The 25,111-nt window shown below is 40.5% G+C and overlaps 1 protein-coding gene across 4 annotated transcripts in view; it reads left to right on the forward strand.

Moving 5' to 3' along the window:
- Ryr2 (ryanodine receptor 2) overlaps nucleotides 1-25,111 on the forward strand; it is a 593,362-nt gene that overhangs the window by 254,463 nt on the left and 313,788 nt on the right. For all 4 annotated transcript variants that reach the window (XM_087591546.1, NM_032078.3, NM_001191043.3 and 1 more), the window contains 4 exon segments: nucleotides 3,762-3,861; nucleotides 4,793-4,889; nucleotides 20,387-20,461; nucleotides 22,365-22,521. In XM_087591546.1, the coding sequence (XP_087447672.1) occupies nucleotides 3,762-3,861; nucleotides 4,793-4,889; nucleotides 20,387-20,461; nucleotides 22,365-22,521 (429 nt within the window).

Raw genomic sequence — 25,111 nt, forward strand, 5'->3', positions numbered from 1 at the left:
GCCATCTTACGTGTGGGTGCCCTGCTGGGCATATTGTTAGCCTGAGGCTGGTTTTCCTTTCACTCTCTGCTACCATCCATCTTTGCTTTAAGGACTACTCACCTTGGTTTCAGTAATTGGACTGTTGCTGCCTTCTGAATATTTAATAGTGACGGGCTTGCCTCGGTGCTGTTCCTACTCAGATTTCCATTTTGTTGTTTTTAAGCAGCAAAATTAAGTAGACGATTCAGGGGGCAGTGCATGCTGAGATGGTTTCTGTTGAAAAGTAGGTTTTATTTAGATAACTGTGGCTTCAGTATGTTCTTAAGGACATGGTTAGGACTCCTTCTAACAGACCATACAGTTCGCTCTCTCTCTCTCTCTCTCTCTCCCTCCCTCCCTCCCTCCCTCCCTCCCTCCCTCCCTCCCTCCCTCTCTCCCTCTCCCTCTCCCATGTGTGATTCCTCTTTGTGCTTGGATGTAATCACATTTCAGTTTCCTTAGTCACACATTACTTTTTGGCCATAGCTGCTCCTGGCTGCCTGAAATTTGAGCTCTTTGTCTGTAAGTCTGTCCTTCACTCCCTCTTCAGTGTGTGCCCAAAGCTTCAAAGAGAGGATTCTGCACTGCACTCTGTGTCCTCATGACTCCACCCTTCCCTTTGATGATGGTCATTTCTTGGCCATAATCAGAGGGGTATTTTTATTTTATTTTATTTTTTGTTTGTTTTTCTTTTTTTTTTTTTTAATTTTAGCCAGCCTACAATACCATACCAAGTAGTCAGATATATTAGAATGAAAAATCCAAACTGGCTTATTAAATTTGTATTATCTTTGAAACATTTATAGCCCAACCTTATTATACATGTATAAATATGAAGTTTGTATCTACTTACTTAGAGACACGGCATCCCAAATAGAAGGTTCAGGACACATACTCTCACTGCTTCCCTTAAAGTCTTTGGCATGAGAGCTCCTATCTCTCCCCATGGAATCAATGTGTCCCCTTCAGATTCAGCATGGAAGCCTGTTCCAGCTGTTTATTTAGAAATATTCTCTTTTGATAATCAAATTCAAAAGCATTTTAATATACTTTACACATTAATAGAATACATATATACCAATGCATGGCAGTTTCTGTTGCTCCCTTATCTCTCCCTATAAGATCACAAGCACCCGGGGGTCAGAAGGTCCTTCTGATAATATTCAGCACAATGTTTTAGACAACACATTGAATGAATGTGTGATGAATTAACAAATGGGTATCTGTTGTGTATGAACTTTCACTTGGTTTAAAATCAAAATCAAATATAAGCTTTAGTATTATGAACTCTTTTCAGAAGATTTGGTGAAAAAAATATATGTGTGTGTGCATCTGTATATATGGATATAGATATGTAGATATGCACAATTCTGTTTACATAGACATATGTTACATTCTGTTTTTGACATAGACATAACTCAGATTTTACTGGGGGCTGGAGCGATGGCTCACTGAATGAAGTATTTGCTGTGCAAGCAAGAGGACCTAGGTCCCAATCTTCAGCAACTACAGAGAAAGCCAGGTACAGTGGTACCCGCAGCTCCAGAGCTGGAGATGGAGGTGGGAAGGTCCCTGGAGCTCCCTCCCAGCCGGTCTAGTCAAATTGATAAGGACTAGGTTCAGTGAAAGACCTGGTCTCAAAAACATAACATTGAAAAACAGCTGAAGAAGACATCCTGCATCAGTCTGTGGCCTCTACACACAAGAGTGTTCACATACAAACATATGACAGACAACCAGACACCAACACTTACACAAAAAGAAATGAATGAGAATTGTTGATAAAAGTTTTGCCGTTTTGATCTTAAAGGTCTGACTGGCATCTTTTCCTCATTTATTGAGTAGCAAGCACACTGGATGGCAAAGGACACCCTTGTGAAACCCGTGTCAGGCAGATTAAAGGGAAAAAAAGAAATGAGTCAAAGAAGCGTGTTGTGCGCTAATCACCACGAAAAACATACTGTTCTTATTTATGGAGCAGATGGGATAGGATTGATCTGTTAGCACTCTAAGTGTTTCCACATCAGAGGAAAGAAAAGTAAGTCAAGAAAGGAGTCTGGGAGGGGGCTGAGGGACAAGGCATAGGAATGGTGACCCTGAGGGGACTCAGAGATTTCATGAAGGCAAGTGATAGCTGGGGTTTGAGAGAAATGGAAAAATGATTAGTAAACCCAATGATTACCTGGGAAACTTTGAATCTATTGATTGGTGCAGTTACTGATCAAGTTGGTCTGCCTATTTTACACTGTCAGTTTCAAAGGTCTTCTGTTTTCATTGATTTTTGATTATCATACATAGAAATGGATCTTACTGTGACATTCATACACAGATATCAGACAGACATTTTATACTTAGTTTATCTTTCTGCTTGTATCTGCCCCTAATCCCACCTCTCCGCTTGTTGACCCCTCCTTCTCTCTACCTCCCCTCTTCTGCTCTCATGAAGAGTATTCCTATACTCTTGTCCATTTCTCTTCCTTCTATCTAGACTTTTTTCCTCCTCTCTCATAGCTCTGTGTGTGCACATACATGTATGTATGCATGGATGTATACCATCTTTCAATGCACATGTTTGTCTTTCAGAGAAACATAAAGTGTTTATCTTCCAGTCTATCTCAGCTCTCCTTCATACTGATCTGTTTTCTGGCAGATACCATAACATAATTCTTCATTATGAATAACTAAAATTCTCTCATATATGTGACTTGCAGTTTCTCTATCCAGTGGTTTTGGTTTGAGAGAAAGAGTGAAATTGTTGAAGAGTTGTCATCATTGTCTATTGTCTTGGAGACCAAACTGCAGCCAAGAAGTCACTGAAGGGCTCTATTCGCATCATGACTTGTCAATAAACTGTCACAGTGTCATATGTAGGAGAGTGACTGATAATTTCAAGAACCCACTTTAATACTACTCTGTCTATCAAATCTTAAGACAAAATTTCTCCGGACACATAAATTTTCTGTGTATTTGTTATTTATCTGTGTGTTTTCCTGATTCCTGGTTTACCAGTAACTCCTTGGGGTAAAACTGAAAAGTGTGTAAAGTTACACAGTGTTCTAGTTAGCTTTTCCTGTCAACTCAACTCGGCCTAGAGTCACCTGAGGAGGGAGTCTCATTTGAGAGGTTTCCCAGAACATAATGACCTTTAGGCTTATCTACAGAGGATTGCCTTGATTTGGAATTGATATAAAAGGGCCTAGCCCACCTTGGGCAGCACCATTCCCACGGTAGGTAGTCCTAGGCTGTATAATAAAGCTAGCCAAGAATGGGACTTGGGATGTAAGCCAGCACACACCCCCTGCCATGGTTTCTGCTTGAGTTCTTGCGCCAAGTTTTCCCAACAATGAACTGTGACCTGGAAGTGTAAGCCAAATAAATCCTTCCCTCCTCTAAGTTGGTTTTGGTCAGAGTATTTCATCACAACAGCCGAAAGGAAACTAGGAACAAATAATAATCTCTATTATTCTTTTTTTCCTGCTCGTGTTTTAATTATCTTGTTTAGATTCATTTATTTTTTGAATCAGAGCATGTTGTCCAGGCCAGCCTTGAACTCAGAATTTTCCCTGAGTATTGAGATTCCATGTCTGTGCTACCATGCCTGCCTAGTATCTTAACCTTTGAAGAACAGGCTGACGTGCATGTCCCCTATGCACACTTCCAAATCAGCGGCGTTACCATCAGGCTGCCAGAGCTCCTTGTACCAGGGTCACAGGAGTGCCTCCTCTTGCCTCTTGCTGCAGCACTTGTCATACGGCAACAGCAGCTGGCGTGTAGACGCAGCCTTCCAGCAGACCCTCTGGAGCGTGGCCCCTATCAGCTCAGGAAGTGAAGCAGCCCAAGGTAAGAGATCCACTTTAATTAAAAGGCTTGTCCTTGATACAAAGTTGATGCTTATCCCTGAAATTGTGATAATGAGCTGAGGGCTAATTAGAGACCTTTCATGTCCTGATATTCTATCGTGCGGAAACATGACATTTTAGAATCTTGCCTAAACTGCTATGTAAAAGGGAAGCCCGTGCTAGATTTCATCTTCTCTTATTTTCCTGGTGTTGTCAACTTTGCCTGGTTCTGTGATTTCATGTACTAGCTTTCTAAAGGCTGTTTACCCTGTTTGTGAGACCTTGAGGTAATGCTCAGTTAGTCTAATATCATCCCTTCTTGTTATATTCCTGTGCCTAGTAGCTTCAGTTATGAGCCAGTACTTGTTTATGTGTGTGTGAATATATACATGTGTGTGTGTGGGGGGGGTGCATGTGTATGTACATGCAAGTGGAGGCTAGAAGTCAAGAGGGTTGGATGTTGTTTATTTTCTGCCATATGTGTGTGTGCGCATGTGTGTTTGTGTATGTTTGCATATGTGTAGGTATGCTGGTGCACGTGTTCATGTTCATTCCATTGATTGATTGGTTGATTGATTGATTGATTGGGTCTTTTTGTTGGCCTAAATCATGCTGATAAGTTGAGGCTGGTCAACCAGGGATTGAGTCTCAGGGATCTTCTTGTTGACTGAACGTCTCCACAGCCCTACATTTTGTATATTTAATGGTGATGTTTATGAGCCTGAGGCCACCCCCTGGTTAAAATATCAAACTGCAGGGCTCAACGGGTCAGCCAAAGCCATCCACCTTTGTGATTTGGTCACAGGCCCAATACCATTTTCTAGTCCAATATTTCTCTGCCCATGCAAGTTGATGATTGTATAAGATGCTCTGTCTGGCTGTCAGCCTCTGGCCATGATATTATGAACACAAATGACTTTGAATCCTTACAGGGTATCTCATTGGTGGTGATGTTCTCCGGCTGCTACATGGACACATGGATGAATGTCTCACTGTTCCTTCAGGAGAACATGGTGAAGAACAGCGGAGGTTGGTACTTGAGCCTGGCATGTGGCACTAGCTTTGATGTATTTGTTGGGGAAAGAATAATCTTGATGTTTCAAAAAGTAGTACACAACCAAACTGAAGATAATTTGGCAAGGCATTTTTCCTTTTGTAGAAATGGTGCATCAGAAGCCAGACCTGCTAGCTAGCATGCTGGGCAGAGCGACCTCTGTCTTTCAACACTAAAGTAGGTTGTGACTGGGTCTCATCCCATTAGTGAGTTTTTGACTTTACAATTGGCTAATTGGCACAAAGAGAAGGCAGGGTGAGGTGGAATGGGATTAAGGAAATATTGGCCCTTGTTGGGCTAACTACCTTTGATAGGAAAACAAAATGTTTTTCACAGACTGACCCATTCTGTTTTCTTTGTTATGACAGAATTTTCTGTACATAGGAACAGGTCTATTGCAAACATTAGCATCATCCAAAGTAGACTACACACATTCATTGCCCACTGCAACTTTCCACATCCTAAGAAGGCTGTTCTCTAATTTCTTAACTGCCAGAAGAGCTGAACATCTTCATCTACTTACAACACATAAGAAGCATCAAGCAAAACAAACTGGGAGGGAGGAGAGAAAACATGAAGCTAAACTATTTAAGGTGCCATTAAATGTTCACTGATCTTGAACGATATTTCTGCAAGGTTTAATCTCACACCCAGTTTCAGAGTTCTCAGCATTCTTTCCTGTCATCTGTCATTTATTGGAAAATAAAGAAGTTGATCACTTTCCCTCAAACTTTACATGGAGACCAAGTTGGAATTGCCTGCAGGTACTGATAGAGGTAAACAGGTGTCAGTGTGATCCAGTGCTGCGGTTTGCCTCATGAATTAATTAACAAGTGGAGTAAGCTAAAGTTCACTAAGAAGAAGCCACACAGAAGAGGAGAGCTGTCTGGGTGGCTTGTTATATGCTTTTAAACCTCTGAGTGGGCTTTTCTCGTGATGTTAACCTTGGGTAGCTCATTCAATAGATACTTACCATTCTCCCATCCAAGTACTAACCAGGCCCGACCCTGCTTAGCTTCCGAGATCAGACGAGATCGGGCGCGTTCAGGGTGGTATGGCCGTAGACTACCATTCTCAAAAAGATAGAGCAGGGTCTTTAGAAAATCGGCAGCCACTTCAGTAGCTCTGGAAGACTTACCTGGGAGCCTGCTCCTAGGTTTTGCCTCTCTTGGGCTGAACTAGCTTAAGGTCAAGAGGAGCACAGCTTCTAGGAAAGTTCCCTCAGTTTCAAGTGCTTTGTCACCTGCAACTGTGAAACTCCTCCTCACAATGCACTTCGTCCTCAGTGGTGTTATTTAGAGGTGTGTGTGTGTGTGTGTGTGTGTCCAATTCTATGTCTGTCCATGGGTGTGATATAGATAGATAGATAGATAGATAGATAGATAGATAGATAGATAGATGAATGGATGATGGGTGGATGGGTGGATCTTAGGGAGGCAGAGGTATCATGGGTATGGGTCTGAATCTGGAGGGTGTGTTGGAGTTTCCAGGTGTGTTGGCTCACAGGCTGGAGAGATGGCTCAGAGGTTAAGAGCACTGACTGCTCTTCCAGAGGTCCTGAGTTCAAATCCCAGCAACCACATCTGTAATGGGATCTGATACCCTCTTCTGGTTTGTCTGAAGACAGTGACAATATACTCACAAATATAAAATAAATCTTTGAAAAGAAAGAAAGACTGACTAGTTAGAAGGAAGGAGATGATGTATTAATGGAAAGATACCCAGGGGTCTATGAAGTGTCATATTTTACCAATGACCTGGCTCCAAGAAGGCAGAAAGGGGTGAGCTGAGGTCTGCAGTAAGCTTTTTTGGGTCATTAGCTTAGTATCTGCCTCTCCTGAATTCATAAAATGCAGACAGCTCTTCAGAGCATGCTCTTGTGTCTGAGTGAAGCTCGGCCAGACTAAAAGCTGCTGGTCTTTCACCTGCTGCCTCTTGAATGTTAGCCTCTGACATTTCCTCTTCCCATTTCCTATTCTCCTGCCTCAGTGCCTAGCTAGAGAAAGGGGATCATTAGGGGGCAGGCATTCGGATTTGTAATCCTGCCACACTCTCTCTCAGTTCTGCTCCCTATCCATTCAGATGTGAGCAAGCTCTGGTCACCTGCTGTTCCTGCCACCATGTCTCTACCATTATGACAAACACAGCCCCTGAACCATGAGCCTAAATAAGTTGGCTGCTTTTAAAGTGCTTCAGCTAGGTGTTTTATTCGTTTGTTTAATTATGTTTTATTGGATTTATTTATGTGTGTGTGTGTGTGTGTGTGTGTGTGTGTGTGTGTACACAAGCCGCAATGTACATGTGGAGTCAGTCTTTTCTGTGTGGGTGCCAAGGATCAAATAGTCATCAGACTTGGTGGCAACTGCCTTTACCTTCTGAACCATGAAGTGGCCCATGCCAGGTATTACATACAGTGTCAAAAAAGTAACCAGTACATGTTGCTTTCAGAATAAGATGCAGATGGTACTGAGAGGGTCTTAGAACGGTGGGTGAACAGGACATTAAAAGGCAGTTGGCTTGAGGAATTAATTCCAAACACAAGGCCAAACATGAGAGTCAGCATGAATGATTAAAATATGTTCTAAGGGAATAACACTTGAAATGTATATAAGAAATACTCAAGTTAATAAAAATAAATAAATAAATAAAAAATTTAAAAAAAAAATATGTTCTGAAACAGCAGTTCTCCTTTTCCTTAAGTGTCACAGAGAGAATAAGGAAAGATTAGAAGCTAGATGCATCTGCTGCTGTCATTTTTCTGTTGGCTCTAGGCTCATGGCCCGGCTTTTCCCCTATGCTGCCTGGGAGGAGTTTGTGGGGGCTGGGCTGGAATCATCATAGGTGCGACAGGGAAAAGACACCTGGATTAAAGGTGAGAAGAGTGTGCAAGGCAGGGGAACCCATTAGAGAGTTGGAGATCGCGAGGATCCCGTCATAGAAAGTAAGGCCCTTGTCTTAGTTGCTTTTTGTTGTTATGTCAAAAGAAGGAACTCTTCACTGGATTTGTTCGTGGCTTCAGGGGAGAGAGTTGGTGTGGGAATGGTACTGGCAGCCAGTGTCTTTTACCTTCATCATTGTCATCATCATCAATAATTGGTTATTTTATTTATTTACATTTTAAGTGTTGCCCCCATTCCCGGTTCCCCCCCACCCCAACACCATCACCCATGCCCCCTCCCCTGGCCTCTATGCAGGTGCTCCCCCATCCACTCCCTCCCGCCTCCCTACCCTGGCATTCCCCTACAATGGGGCATCAAGCCTTCACAGGACCAGGGGCCTCCCCTCCCATTGATGCCAGATAAGGCCATCCTCTGCTACGGATGCAGTTGGAGTCATGGGTCCCTCCATGTGTACTCTTTGGTTAGTGGTTTAGTACCTGGGTGCTCTGGGGGATCTAGTAGATTGATACTGTTGTTCTTCCTATGGGATTTGCAACCACCTTTTGCTTCTTTAGTCCTTCCTTTAACTCTTCCATTGGAGTCCCCATGCTCAGTCCGATGGTTGACTGCCTCCATCTGTATTGGTCAGGCTCTGAAAGAGCCTCTTGGGACAGTTATATCAGGCTTCTGTCAGCAAGCGCTTCTTGGCATCAGCAATAGTGTCTGGGTTTGGTGGCTGCATATGAGATAGATCTCCAGGTAGGGGCAGTCTCTGGGTAGCCTTTCCTTCAGGACAGGAACAATTCTGGGTTTGTTTTTGTTTTTTGAGAGCTAAGTTAAAACTGTGCGCAATGAGTTCAGAGGGTCTTAGCACAGGAAGCTAGAAATTGGAATGTCTGAGTCTGACCCAGAAAACAAGTGTGTGCTGAATATAAGCCACAGAGGCATGAGGACAGTTGAGGGAAAGGGCGTCAGTCACATGCTCAGTCCAATGGAGAGGAACTGTGGGAGCAGATTTCGGCCAGCCATTCACCAGTGCCTTCAGAAGATGGAGACTTGGATGCTGGGTTAATGCAACTCTATATGCTGACCTTGATTGAATTCTGATAACTTTTCTGCCAGTTGAGTCTCAATGTGTGTTCACCTGAACATACTGAGAGACACTTACAAGGTCATGGAGGCAGCAACAATACATCTGTTTGCATATCTTTTTATAGCATGTTGACATGGTGCAATTAGATGTCGTGGATTCACATCATGACTGTAGGGAGAGCATGAGTCAGAGCTAGGCAGGATGGAGCCTCAGGGGGGATGCTTAGGGAAGAAATGTGTATCTTGATTAAATTGTGAAGCTGAGCAACTATATATACATAATAGAAAAAAGACTTCCTTAAAATTAGGTGTTTGGAAAGCCTTCTGATTTTGAGTCTTGTTGATGTCATGACATAGACTTTCAAAATTGCTTCCTTTGTTTTTCCCCTAAGCCATTGCCTATGTCTGAGAGAACCAGAGAAGGCAACGGCCCACAGGCAGCACATCTGTTTGAGGGGGAAGAAACACATAATGATGGCCTAGGCATATAAACTAAAAATGATTTTATCATTTTTAAGTGTTGAGGTTAAGCAGGGAAATATGTAAAAGCAAAACAAAACATAACATTTTTGTTCTATAGGCCTTTGCTGGTAGTTTTGACCTACCCATGCCCATTGGTTGTTTCCTGTTATTAAAATTAAAGATCAACTGTCACATGAGATTTGTTCTAGGTAGTAGAAATGACTGAGGAGATGGTCAGCAGTGACATTTGTTTCTGAGCAATTCAGGAATATTTTGGTTATTTGTGCTAGGCTCCTTGACTGTTCGCTTTACCTTGTTCTGCTGGGTATTTAATAGCTATAGCTGTAACTGTAGCAACAGAGGAAGCCGCTCAGTGACAAGACATGTAATTCTGGATATTAACGGACTTGTTCAACTTTTTCACAATGAGATTCATTCTCCACGTTACGTCTTCATTCTCATAGAGTGTTAATAAGACCTATATAGGCAGAGTAGCCTCCATTGTGCTGTTGAACTAAGCAGAGTTGAACCAGAGAATGAGCTATCAAGGTTTAATTATAAAGATATTCCTGCCCACCTGACTTAAAAGATCGAGTTTTGACAGGGTCAGGAATTACACATCACTGTTTCTTTTAAGTTCCTTGAGGTTTTTTGTTTTTCAGGTAGGAATTTAGCTGTAAAACTTGTAGTGTATATCCTGTCGGACCATCGAGATGCACACATAGAGGGTGTGAGCAGTCAGGTGGGTGTCTCAGAGTTAACTGAGGGAATGATCTCCAGATAAGGGGGATAATCAATAAGAGAATCAGGTGCCACAAGGAGATTTAATAATTGCTTTAACATAGACTTTCATTGTGGAGGCTTCAGTTTTAATGACAGAATTTCATCTGCAGCATGATAGATTTTGTTGTTGTTGCAGATTTTTCTCCGAATATATCTTATTTTCTCCCATGAATTTTTGTGATTGTAATAAAATATCAACAAATGCCTTATTTCGGTACACATATATTTATGATCAGAATGTGCACTACATTAAGTGTGCCAGCCCTTTAAGGTGATAAATTTTATTATGCTTATTTCTTATTGTGTCAGGTTTTGAACCTGAGACCCAAGCATCCTACTATTGAGTGACATCTCCAACGAGTTAATAGATTTTAAAGGAGTTATGTTAGGGAGTGTTAGTTTGAGTCTCTAGTTTGAAAATCAGTAGAGGATGAATGTTGTTTATAAAACAGGTTTATGAGATATCTTTTGCACAGCCGAATTCATTCTACAGAAGTTGTGAACAACTGTCTCATTCTGAGCTGTGTTGAAAAAGACAGTTTCTCCCTCTCCAGGCACATTCTATAGTGATAATAAAAATAAACATGTTTATTCACAATTATGAACACATTGCCCATGTGCACATAACGTGAATACACTGAATAGAGGTGATGGGCAAAAATAAAAGGACAGAAGGGAACCAAGAGTGTGTGAGTATTACATGTCCTGCGGAAGTGGGGGGGTTGCTCAGTGTTTGCATCTGATCATGCATCGCTTCTGTAATCTACATACATTGTCTTATTCCTTTCAAGCAGGACAGTGAAGACACAGTACCTTACATGCTATGGAAATAGATGCTATATTTGCTTTCTGGAGTACGGCTCAGTAGACAAAAGCTATGCTGCATGGACGCATGGCAGTAGTTTTACTCCTATGGCCTTTGTAATATGAAAATGACTCAAAGCGTTGCCATTGTGAATAATTGATGAATCATGAGATGGTCTTCGTAGAATGAGTTGAGTGTCTCTCTGTCTAGCTTAGAAAGAGGCACATGGTTTGTGACCTTGCACAGTTAGATGAACCAATCTCAGAAGGATACTATACCCAGTTTACTGCTATAAGGGGGCACCCTCCTGTGTTCCAGCACAGGCAAGGGTGAAGCTACCCATGTTTGTCAGCTTTGTGACAGTATTTGATCTTCCTGGATATTTTTGCACGTTTGATTTTGCAAGTGCTTGAAAAACTACCCCTAATCTATTGAAGTATCTCTGCTCCTTCATCAAAGATCACTTGACTTTGTTTGTGTGGATCTATTTCTGGGTCATAAACAAAGACGGTTTTGTTTTCTTTATCCCATTATATCTACTTTTCTTTATTTTTAATTTTTGGGTCTATTTTTTTAAGTTAAGATCTCGTGTAATGCAAGTTAACCTAGTACTCGCTATATGACTAAGGATGGCCTTCAACTTCTGCTCCTCTTGCCTTTACTTCCTAAGTGCTGGAATTGCAGGCATGAGCCACCACGCCAACCCAATTGGTTCTCTACGTTACCTTAGTATCCTGGAGCTTGTCTATTACAGGGTTAAATTGGTTTCAAGAGTTTTATGTTATTGTTGATGTGACTGGTTATATAAAAATTTCAATGAGAATATGTTGAGACCCAGCTCCAGCATTGACCCTCAGGAGAAGGCTAGCATGGGGTTGACTGACTTAAAGATTAATTTGTTTTCCTAAGCACCATTTATAACAGAAGATGACTCATGCCTTCGAATATGATGTTAGTAACTCTTTTATGTCTGTGACAAAAATGCCTGACGGAAACAACTTGTGGGAGAAGTGTTTTAGTTTGGCTCATGGTTTCAAGGACTCATTATTGGCAGGCAGGGCAGGTTGGCCCAGCCATGTAGTGAAGACTTTTCAAATCCTGGCTATAGGATGGGAAGCAGAGGCAGTAGGATGGGACCAGGAATGAGTGGTCCATTCAAAGGCCCACTTTACTTCTGCCAACCAGTTTCTGTTATAGAAAATATTTAATCTCAATCCAGGGTTTCTACCCTGCCTTAGACCATAAAAGACACATAACCTTTATATTCATAATAAGTCTTAATCAACACCAGAGCTGGGCAGATGTCTACCCTTCATGCTATTAGAATCTACTTCCCCATTAACAGCCCCAGATTATAATTTGCCATGTTCTATCTAGGCTGCTCTTAACTTTAATTGGCCAGCTCTTATGGGCAAGCTTTTATGACTCACTGAACCCATAGCATCTTCCTTCTCCCTCTCCTCGTGGTTTTCCTTAGACCACAGGCCTGGGAACTCTATGCCATGTCTATCTTAATTCTGCCCTGCTACAGACTGTAGGCATCTTTATTCACCAATCAGGAATAACTTGGGGGACAAGGTCACATAACATCACTTGGGTCTACATGCAGATTCTCTCATCCTTGGGGGCAACTAGGCCTTAGAGGCCAGTACTGAGCATTACAATACATAGCAAAAGACTGAATCTCAAGTTTATACCTCCCTTAAGCCACACAATCTTCAAGATAGAACAATAGTCTGGGGTCAAGCATTCAAAACACAAGTCTAAGTGGGGTATTTCAGATCCAAGCTATACCAAGGTCAGGAAACCCATAATACTATGGATTTGACTGTGGCAACTCAATTCAGGTCAAAGTGATTGAGTCCTTACTTATGACTACAGAAGGACTGGCTGCAAACTCTGAGAATTGTCACTTGAATCCTCAGAGGGCTCAACCCAGTGCTATAGAGGTATCATTTTTAACTTCCTCACAGGAACCTAGGAAGTGGTTGAAGGAAAGGAGTCAGGGTCTGAAGAGATGGTTCAGTAGTGTTGAGTGCATATCGATCTTGCCGAGGACCCAAGTTTACTTCCCACTACCCATGTTGGATTGTTCCCCACTGCCTGTAGATCCAGTTTCAGGGAATCTGATACCCAGTTCTGGACTTGAGGGACACAACACACACACACACACACACACACACACACACACACACACACACACACACACACACACACACATCTTAAAGCAAAAAGTAGAGTTCAGCAACCTGTCCAGCTTTGAACAATGAGATGATGTCTTCAGAAAGTTAATAACAATGAGATTGAAATTGACTTGCCAAATTCTTGGTGCCCTACCAAAAAAAAATGAGCTCATAGCTGTACTGTCATCTGGAGAAGGTGCCCTCTGTCAGAACTCACCCTTGTAGCCATCATGGGTCTCCTCATAGTGCCCAGTCATTTATTAATGATGTTTTATGATTATGCCCTGAAGCTCACTAATTGGAATTGTGTATCCTATAAAATTTTATTATGAATAAATACTCCCATGTCAGGCAGTGAGAGGCTTGTAAAGATTTGTGCCCTCATTAGCATGCTAATATAGTATTTTCTGGGCTTCGGATTCTAAAGATGAATACGCTAGCTGTCACAGCACTTGCTTTTTACCCAGAGAATGAGTGGTTGAACAATTGAGATAAGATTTAAATTGTATTTTATGACTCCCAGAACCAAAAGAGCTAACTACTTATGTTTTGGTGGACAATGTTTAATAACCATGAGAAGTTGAATTGATGACATTGTGGGGAGAATTTGTGCTTAGAATACATTTAAAGTTCTTCTTACGTGGTCAGCCTGAAATAAGAGTTCTCTAATGAATTGCATCGTCTTGGAGAAGGATGTGTCATGGAGGCATAACGTGCAGTCAGAAGCCTGGAGTTTTTCAAGTAGTCTTCAATGAGCTAGTATGATTGGCTATGACATGTGCACTTTAAAAGTTTCTGTTTGATGAAATTGCAGCAACTTCAGCTTTTCTAGTTTATGATCTAGAAGTTTCTGTTTAAGAAATGTGTGTTTGGTACTGCCAAGGTTAGACCCCCCAGTGCAGGGGAATGTTAGCGGGGGTGGGGTGGGGTGGGGAGTGGGCAAGAGGGGGAAGGGGGATGGATGGGAGGAATACCCCTATAGGGAAGGGTGAGGGGATAGGGGGCTTGTGGACAGAAACAGGCAAAGGGAATAACATTTGAAATGTAAATAAAGAAACATACCCAGTTTAAAAAAAACAAAGAAAGAAATGTGTGCTTAGTATCAGCTTTTTGGGATTTGTTTTCTCAGTTACTCAAGAGGCTGTGGCAGGGAGAATCTCAAGGCAAAGACCAGCCTGGACTGTGGATGAGTTCAGAGTCAGTCTGGGCAATGTAATGGTACTTGTTGCAAGTTAAAGGAGAAAGAGGTTTGGAGATTTAACTGGGTGCTAGAGTGTTTGTCTAGTTGTGTGTGAAATCCTGGGTTCAATCCTCAAATCTGCCCAGTAATAGTTTTGAGGGTGATTATCAATTTGTATTATTTTTACTTATTTTCTCCCCCCGCCAAGGAGCTATAACATTGTAAGGAGTGGGTTTATATATTTATCACAGTTCCATATAACAGTTCATCATCAAAAGCAGTTAGGGCAGGAACCTGGAGTCAGGTGTCCATGCAGAGGGCATGGGAGGGTCCTATTCACTGGCTGGCTACCCATAATGTGCTCAGCCTGCTTTCTTATAGAACCCAGGGCCATTTGCCCAGGGGTGAGGGCTCAAAATAGGCTGGGCCTCCCCACATCAACTACTAATCAAGAAAATATCCTACAGGCTCTCTACAGCCAGATCTTAGGAAGACATTTCCTCAATCGAGGGTCCCTCTTCACCAGTGGCTCTAGCTTGCGTGAAGTTGATGTAAAACTTTCCAGCACAACAGCTATTCATCTTCCTTAAATTTTGACAAATTTACTAGCACTTGCATTGAAGTCCCCAGTGGTAGTCCCAAGGTCATTTGACCTTTTTAAAGAAGGTTTTATTTTTCCTCCTTCAGTCTTCTATATAGAAGAGATTAATTGCTCTGAGATAGCCATTGGGTTGTCTGAGTATAAAGATGTTAACACCATTTGGTAAACTTGTTGGACTTTGGGGTGGTTTGAATGGGAATGGCCCTCTATGGGCTCATATGTTTAAATGTTTGGTCCTCAGTGGAACTGTGTTGTGGGAATTAGGTAGAGGAGATGTATCTCACTCTGAGATTTCAAAAGCACATCGCAGGCCCACTTCTTTACCTCATGGTTGTCATCTCAACAAGTAAGCCCTCAGCTTCTGCCTCAGTGCCATGTCCTGCTGCCATGCTTCCTGCCATGGTGGTCATGGACTCTAGCCTTTTGGAAACCATGAGTCCTCAAATTAAATTCTTTCCTGAGTTGCTTTAGTCACGGTGTCTCTTCACAGGAGTAGAAAACTTTGATTTTGGGAAAAACAAGTCTTTCTGGATTCTGATTTTGATGCCTGAGATACATGGCGGGCAAAAGTGATACTCCCTTCACAGAAGAGGTGCAGGCCTCCAGGTGGACCAAATTTATATAAGCTTAATTTCCCTTTGAGTCATTTAGGATGGACCTTGTTCTTTGTTTCATTTAAGGTTTTGACGTTTTGCATCATCATTATCCTTAAATAGTCCACAGAGACTTCCTGACAAAACAAAACAAACAAACAAAAAGTACCCCCCCCCCAAAAAACCCTACCAACTTCTATACAGTAAGTGACCAAGATCCCCTGGTCAGCTGTCAATACTTGAGAAAGACCCTAAGGTTTTATACCTACTGTTGGAATACTTTCCAAATATAGACTTCAGTGCAGAAAGATCTTTAAGATAAAGCTAAAAGATTTCAGAGAGGAAGTAGGATTTACTTTCCTTTCAACTTTATGTTTGTGTTTTAAAAAATCTGAATTAAACTTACCTTTAACTTTCTACTCATATAAAATTTAAAAAAACCTGTTAAGTTGAAAATAAAGTTATGAAAGAAAATGTTTGAACATTTTCCTTTATAGATGCATAATTTTACACAGCCATATCCGTATTATTTGTATCTTAAAGCACATTTTATTTCCAACCTTGTGGTTTCTCTGTAACAGTCTGTTTAATTAACATGTTAGGGTCATTACTCAGCATCTTTTTCTAAGCTTATTAAGAACTGCATATTTGCATATTTAGGACATATTCATAGTGATTTATTATTGTACAGAAAATTTATATTTCTGTCTCAGTTTTATTTTCTGTTGCTGTGATAAAATACTGTAAGAAATATAACTTAGGGGGAAGGAAAAGTGTTTATTTTAGGCCCCATTTCCAGGTTCTAATCCACCATCATCGGGAAGTTACAGTAGCAAAAACTTGAGAGAACTGGTCACATTGCTTCCACTGCATGCAGAAAAGAACATAAATGCTTACCTATATTAATTTATTTCTCTCTTCTCTTGACTGTGGTTATGATGATACCAGATGCTTCAAGTTTTGGCCATCTTGATTTCCTCACACTGGTGGGGTGTTCCTGAGCTTGTGAGCCAGATAATCCCCCTTTCTGCATAAGATGCCTTAGTCAATGTGTTTATTCACTGTAACAGAGAAAAAAAGGAAGACAGCTCCTGTCTTCTTTATACTTAGGCCCATTTGAGAGTCTCACCATTCTGCATTCTATTAGATTGCTGTGCTCTTCTCTTCCAACAAGAATTCTTTCTTTTATTATCTTTTTTTTAATAATTGAGGAATTGTAGACTATAGGCTTTTCAGAATCTCCATGCAAGTCACAGATGTTGTGAAATGGTCCTATCTTCATTTTGTTCCTGGTACAATAAATCTTCAATTTCTTTTGATCCTGGGAAAGTCTCTTCATTTTCTAAATGGTTAGGTTTTTTTAAAATTACATTTCTAAATTTCATTGCTAACCATTAGAAGAAAACATGACAAGGAGTCTAGAGGATTGCGGAAATGACTCAGAGGTTAAGAACACTGGATGTTCTTGCGAGGACTTAGATTCAATTCCCAACACCCACATGATGGCTTACAGCTGTCTGTATCTCCCATTCCAGGGGATCTGATACCCCCTTCTGGCCTCTGTGGGCACCAGTAATACATGGGATGCAAGGCATATATGCAGACAACATTCCCATATGCATAAAAAAATTAACAGATATTTAAAAAATGTATCTAAGACACTGTTCTTTATGGTGAAACAGAAGACTTTTATTAAAGTCAGAGTTATATAAACTCTATCATCTATATATCGTTCATCAACCATCTATCTACTAATCTTTATTCATCTATCTGCCTGCCATCCTTCTCTTCACCTGCCTACCTCTACCTATCATATTTCTATCTTCCATCTTTCAGCCTCTGTTTGCATCTATCTATTTATCTATTATCTGTCATCTATCATCTATCAATCATCTATCATCATTATCTACCTATCATTTATCTATCTGTTAATCATCTATTATCTATTTGTCATCTATCATCTATCTATTAATCACCTATCATCTATCTGTTATCTACCTATGGTAGCATCAATGTCTCATCATTTGTGTATATAAACACAGTGAAGTAAAATGTCCAGATTATTTTTCATTTATGTTTTAAGCATGTACCTGAAGACTTTGATTTCTTAGCCTGAGTGTTCTATGCCTAAAATTTCCTAAAGCTGCTGACATGCTTCTTCTATATAACCAAGGTTAAGAAACCCAATGAAATAACTCTCCCCATAGCTCTCAAAATGTCAACCTGCAGAATATACTTCACCCAGGGGCTTATGGGAAATGTAGATGCATAGGTTTCACCCTTGACCTCAATCAGAAACTCTAGCCATGGGGCCAACTTGTGCTTTAAGAGGATTTTGAAAAAATATACCTCACTAAAGGTTAATATTCATTCACCTGCATCAGTAGTGCTGTTCTAGGGTTGCTTTTGTCTCATGAGGGACATTAAGCAATGTGACAGGCAGTTTTGCTTGTACCAACTGATGGGAGGCTGGCATTTAGTTGGTAAGGGGGCCATTGCTGTAGATATCCTATAATGTAGGAAAAATACCCTGTAGCTAAGATATGTCCAACTCCACACAGCAGGTGTACCGCCAAGGGGATACCCATCTACACCATGGGGTCCAAGTTTTGGCTCCTCATTGGATGAAGACTTTAAAAGGAGCCAAACTCCACATCTACTTTATTGAGCATTGGTGGGGACATGGCATAGCGTTTTTTGATAGTTTCTCACGTGATTATTGCATATGCCATGCCAGGAAGTCACTGCTGTTGAAAGTGTTCACTGTTGTATCTAGAGTCCTTCTGGTTACTGTAGACAGCTGAGGATGTTGCTGAACATGTTGCTAGATCATAAGAACTGAACAGCCAGGTGTTACGTTCTCTCTGATGGTTGTATTATCACAGGCAGTGGGAAACATGGCTTTCTGAAGTGCTATTATAAAAAAACATCTAAATTGAATAAGCAATTATAGTTAGACATAGATTTAGAAATGAGGACACCATGACACTGGAGACGTTGCTCCATGGCAAGAGCTCTTGCTGTTGTTGTGGAGAATCTGAGTTCAGTTCCCAGCACCTATATTAGGCAGCTCACAACTACCTGTAATTCCATCACCATGGGGACAGTTAGAAAGATCAGATTATGGAAATTTGAATGGAACAAAAATTTTCATAAGATAAATATTAAGAAGGAAGAAACCAAACAACACAAACAAAGCATGCACCCGAAGAGGAGGAGGAGGAGGAGGAGGAGGAGGAGGAGGAGGAGGAGGAGAAGGAGGAGGAGGAGGAGGAGGAGGAGGAGGAGGAGAAGGAGGAGGAGGAGGAGGAGGAGAAGGAGGAGAAAGAGGAGGAGGAGGAGGAGGAGAGAAAGAGAGATAGAGAGAGAGAGAGAGAACTCCTTTAGAATAAAGAGGATAGCTAACCAATATGAACATCTTGCTTGACTCTTGATAAAAGCCATGGAAGAAAAGATTTTGTGAGATAATTTAGAACATTTGAAAATTGACCAAATATTTTATAATGCCAAAGGATGTCTGTGGAGAGGTAGTTAGAGGCTGTAAGCAGGGTTGGTCCCATGCTGATAATTGTTGAAGTTTGAACTGGGTGTGCAAGGTACTCAATTTTTTTGTGTATATTTGAAAAATTCCTCAATAATGATAGAGTAAAAAGTGTTGTCAAAAGGGATACAGAGGTGAAGCAGGCAAGGAAGGTGATAGAAACATGGCCTGGATAGCAAGGGGTTTCAGAATCTTTTTTTTAAGTCTATTGGAGTTGGTGACAGGAAGGTTGTTTAATGGCTGCAGCAAACTCTATTTCCATAGAGAAACAGGTCTTGGAGTGAGATTGGATCACAAGGAAAACCAACAGGAGGTAGATGGCACTGAGACAGAGAGGGAGGCTGGAGAGGAGAAGCAAGATGTTGGTGTTATCTTTGAAAGAAAACATTCCTGTGTATATTTAGATCATGGGGAAATATTCTAGAGAGGAGGCTGAAGCCCTGGGGAAAAGACATGGGGTGTATTTACAATCCTTGGTTTTCTTGAAACAGTGTTGAAAGGTGGTTATAAAGACCAGTTTGGCTAATTTATGTAAGTTTCTTGACATCTTATATTATTAGGAGTATTTGGGCATTTGGGTACATGTGATAGACATCCTGAGGTGTACCTTTGCACATAATTTGATCATTATGGGCAAGTTATATATTGAAGATTTTTATTTCTACTTATGTACTTATGTGTATGTGCATGTGGATATGGGTGCCTATGAATGCTAGAAGTGGTCAACTCACCTGGTGCTGGAGGAACATGAAATTGTGAGTCATACAACATGAATGCTAGGAACCAAACTTAGGTTCTTTCCAAGAGGAGCAAGTGTTCTGGACCACAGACCCATCACTCCAGCTCCCTCTCTTTATATTTTATGTATCAGTTTATATTTTGTTATGCATTGCCTATGGGTGTAAATTACAGATGACTGTATTAAAATACTGAATCAATCCTTTTACATTTCTTGGAAGTATTTTAAACAATGAAAGCCAAATTCAGAGCCATGAACAATTATGTGCATATCTTTATATAATAATATATAAAACGACACCTAAGCTGTTAAGCCTGTACTTCCATGGCCAAAGTTGGTAAAAGTATGTCCTGTAGAGGGAAGTTATGAAACAACATTAATATTATGTTAATATGGGTAACTAATGGGGACAGAATATGGTTAAATAAATGTTTAATAAGGAAGAACTTATGTTGATCAGTGTTAATTTATTTTTATTCCCAGCTGTGTTATCTCCTGCCTCACAGTAGATCTTTAACATTTACAGCCTTTTCCTCACCCTGCCTTCTTTCAATTTGCTTAAAAAGTAGAGTTCAAGGAATGAAACCTGTTAAACTTTTTTTTTATGTCAACAGAACAGTCCATTATGAAGGTGGTGCTGTATCAGTTCATGCCCGCTCCCTCTGGAGACTAGAGACCCTAAGAGTCGCGTAAGTAGAACTTCTAAACCCAGCCTAAAGTTCTGAGGGTACGGGATGGTCAATGCCTTTGGCTTCCAATTCAGGGTGAGATGGTCCTATTAGCTCCAGCAGCAAACAGCATGGAAGACAAATGTAGTGTCCAACCGTTTGCTCCTCTTGTCTCTTTCTGCCTCTTCTGTATTGATTCACCAGGTGCAGGACCCAAGAATAGTCTCATTTCGTAATTGCATACAGCCTGCCTTTGCCTTTGGTCTCTCTTGCTTTGTAACATCATCTCATCCACACCTGGCATCTTCCTGTCATAAATCACTGCTAGGACAGAGTGATGTCAGATTTGGAAGCAGGACAAGTTATCTGCAAGCCCGTCACTCACCTGAAGCCTGAAAGACTGTGGATTTAAACTTCTAAAGGTGTCCATGGATATGAACAGTTCAACAGCTATTTGCAGAGACTATGAACTTGACTCACAAGTACCTTGATACAGGAGTGGGAAATTCTGTATAGTAGCCAAAATCACCACAGTATTCATCATAGCAGTAAGAATTCAGATGCGCACAATGTACACATATTTCTGGTATGTTTAGAAGTTATCTAAAGAGCGCATTTTAGTCCGTTTAAATGCTGCATCACTGGTAAAGGTAGAGCTTTAAACTGTTTCAGACAACTCTACTATATTAGTAAGAACTTTTACAAAATAATTGGAAGGTTTAGTCTTTGTTTCAAATGCACTAAGTTGTCAATATATTTTTCTAAAATATTACATTTTCTAAAAGAACTTAATTGCTGTAGATACAGACTCCTTGGGTGAGGGCCAGGACTGTTTTACCAGAGTCAGTGTCTGTAGATTTTTAAAATGTGAGCCATCTGCCTATTTAATGATGAATACAATAATTAGTGTCTGAAGTCATTTTGCTCGGGTATTCTAAACAGTAATCTCAGAAAACATGGTACATTCTGAATATTATCCTGATCAGTTTAAACCGATGGGTGGAAAATAACCTCCTATATATTAAAGGGGTAGTGGTTTTGTTTTGTTTTGTTTTTTGAGAAAAGGGTAGCCCTGGCTGCCCAGTAACTTGCTGTGTAGACCAGGCTAGCTTTGAATTCAGAGATTAACCTGTCTTTGCTTCCTAAGTGCTAGGATTAAAGGCATGCACTCTGAAACCTCACCTCAAGAAGTGATGGTTTAAAATCAAGTGGCTTCACTTCTGCTTTCCAAACAATCAAGTGACTATGAGTTAACACTCACCTTCATTTACTTAAGAACACTCAAACTCGTATTCATGGTGACGGGTGCTTATTACTCCTCTTTTCCGTTTGCATGAGTCCCTGGAGAGATTTTACTTCAGAGTGGTGGGTTCTGTGATTACCCGAGTTGTCCTTCTTCTAGCATTCTCTCTAGCAACAAAATGTTCTTTTAAGCCTTTATATCGTTCTGTTAGCATATAACATAAAACATTCCATATTCACAATATTTAATGTTTAATAATTAAAAACAGTTGTCTTTGATATAAATATTACATTGATTAAATCCACCTAAACACCTCTACTTTTGACATTACTAAGTTTAAAAGGGAAGTTTTGTTAGATATGCATCTGTACACATAAAAATTAGGCTCTCCTTTTTTATAGTATATAAATTAAGGGAAGTAGTATAGCTACATATTTAAAGTCATTTCTCCCTATAATTATAAAAGCTGTGAGTTTCCCTGCAGTTTCTCAGTCTGTCTCCTCCCTTTGCACCTGGTTCTAAGATGTTTATACATACAGACGTGTAGCATGTGTCTGTATATCCCATTCATAGTGTTTATCCACGCCTGTGTGCACACACATGCAGACTCACATGCCTACATTTCAATGGCTGCTTCTCTGATGGTGATGAGGTTGGATCAAGTTCTGGTTGTTTTGCCAGGTGGAGTGGAAGTCACATAAGATGGGGCCAGCCATTCCGACTGCGGCACGTCACGACAGGAAAATACTTAAGCCTCATGGAAGACAAGAACCTTCTACTCATGGACAAAGAAAAAGCTGATGTAAAATCAACGGCGTTTGCCTTCCGGTCTTCCAAGGTAAAACTGTGTCATTTTGTGGTTTCTGACCATGTGGCCCTGCTCTGTTTCTTTGTTGTTGGGAAGAACAGGTGTGAAGTTTTCTCATCCCCGCTCCCCAACATCTCTATCAAGTCAGATTCCCAAAACTACTGAAACTAGCCCTGAGATGGCCTGCTGGCCTCATAATTTCCTGTTTCAGTTAAAACGCACTCTCCAGCTCCTTCTGGATGTCTTTACTTTTCTTTCTTTTAAACTATAAAGACCTATATTTTTCTTTTTATTAAAAATATGGTTTTTCTCAATAATATATCCAGATTATGGTTTCTCCTCCCTCTACTACTCTGCTTTCCTTCCCCACCCCCTCCAATTCAGACCCATCCCCTTTCTGTCATTGGAAAATAAAAGGGCTTTTAAGGGATAATAATGTAAAATAAAATATATTAAGGTAGAACAAAAGTTAACACAGCAGAATAGGACAAAACTAACAGAAAGAAAGAGCCCAAGAAACAGATATGTATGCAGAAACCCGCTGGTTTGCATGCTCAGGAATCCCAGAAAAAACACTTCACTGGGAGCCACAATGTAAAGGATGTAGGTTAAAAAGAGAGAAAAATATATGAATACAATTTTTTAAAAATAATAGAAATTAAAGATTAAAAAAGGAAGAGCCCCGACATCACATCATGAGACAAGAAACCTCCAATGATAACACTGAGTTCCTTTTCTTTTGGCTTCTACTCCTGGGTACACAGCCGAGCCCTAAGAACAGTTTGCTTTCCCAGTGAGACTCCTTGGGAGGAAGCTAATTTTGATTTGCAAATGGTTATCAGTTGGAGACAGCTTCTGAGCTAGAGATTGGGGTATGTGTCCATTTGACCTTTCACCTCCATGACTCCATCTGGTATAGACCTATGCAGGCCGTGTGCGTGCTGCCTCAGTCTCTGTGAGTTCATAGACGATTTGATCGTGTTGATCTAGAGGGGCTTGTTTTCTTAATGTCTTCCTCTGCCTCTCTTTCTGCCTTCTTTACCACACGGTCCCCCGAGCCTTGAGAGGAAGGATTTGACGGAGACGTTCTGAGTGCTCCATTCTCTGTATACTGTCTTGCTGTTGGTCTCTGTGTGTGTTCCCATCTGCTGCAGGAGGCAGCTTCTCTGGTCATGGTGGAGCAAGGCACTGACCTATGAGTATAGCAGAATGTTATCAGGAGTCACTTTATTGCTATTTAAAAAAGAGACAGTATTATTTGGTTTTTCTTTATGAACCTGGGTTATCTGGTTTTGGGTTCTTAGGTCACTCAAGCAGTGTTAGATACAGGTTCAACCGTGTGGAGTGAGTCTTAAGTTAACCCTGTCGTTTGTTGGTTACTCCTAGAAGCTTTGTGCCCCTGTTACATGAGATATCTTGTAGGCAGGACAGTATTGTAGATCAAAGGGTCTCTGGGCACGTTGGTGTTCATGTTTCTCTTTTGGTAGCATGCTAAATACCTAACTGTACCAAAGATGCTAAGCCATCGGGATGAAGGCTGTGTGCAAACACCAGCTTGACTTCTCCATGTTCGGTGAATTGTATTGGTGTTATCATCAGCAGTAGCACCAAGATGTCAGGGTGGACACCTTGACTTGTTCCTGCTTTGAATGGAATTGCTGAGAGATAGTCTCCATTTAAGTTGATGTTGGTTATGGGCTGTCTGTAAACTGCCTTTATTATGAAGCGTGCTTCCTGTTCCTCTAATCTCTCCGTGACTTTTATTGTGAAGGGAATGTTGGATTTTCTTTTTCCAAAGGTGGATCTAATGAGATGATAATTTTTTTCTTTCAGTTTGCTTGTATGGTGGATTGCATTTATTGATTTATGTGTGTTGATTCATACTTATTTTTGTCTCTGAAGCTAACCTGATCATGGCGAATGATCTTTTTGATATGTTCTTGGATTTGGTTTGCAAGTATTTGATTGAGAATTTTTGCATCTATGTTTATAAGGGAAATTGGCTATAATTCTCTTTCTTCAGGGGGTGGTATCTTATGAGGTTTAGATATCAGAGTAACTATAACCTCATGAAATATATTGGGCAACATTCTTCTGTTTCCATTTTGTGGAATAATTTGAAGACTATTTTAAAATATAAAAATATTTTTAAAGTCTGGTAAAATTCTATGCTAAGACCATCTGGCCCTGGGTTTTTATTTGTTCTGTTTGCTGGTTTGTTTGGTAGACTTAATTACTGCTTCTGTTTCATGAGGGGTTATATGTTGGTTTAAATTGCTTATCTGATCTTGAGTTAACTTTGGTAGGTGCTCTATATCAAGGAAAATATCAATTTCTTTTATAATTTCAATGTAATGGAAAATAGGTTTATTTAAGTAGTCCTTATGATTCTCTGGATTTTCTCAATGTCTGTTGTTATGTCCCCATTTCCATCTCTAATTTTGTTAAAATTGGACATTCTATTCTCTCTTTGCCTTTTAGTTAATTTGGGTATGAGTTTGCCAATCTTTCTGATTTTTCTCCAGAAAAATCCACAACTCTGTTTCCCCGATTTTTATGTACTTTTTATTTGTTTGATTTGATTTTGTTGTTTTCAGCCCTGAGTTTGATTATTTTTTTG

The sequence above is a fragment of the Rattus norvegicus genome, chromosome 17 (genome assembly GCF_021556685.1).
Source record: "Rattus norvegicus strain SHRSP/BbbUtx chromosome 17, alternate assembly SHRSP_T2T, whole genome shotgun sequence".
Taxonomy (NCBI): Eukaryota; Metazoa; Chordata; class Mammalia; order Rodentia; family Muridae; genus Rattus; species Rattus norvegicus.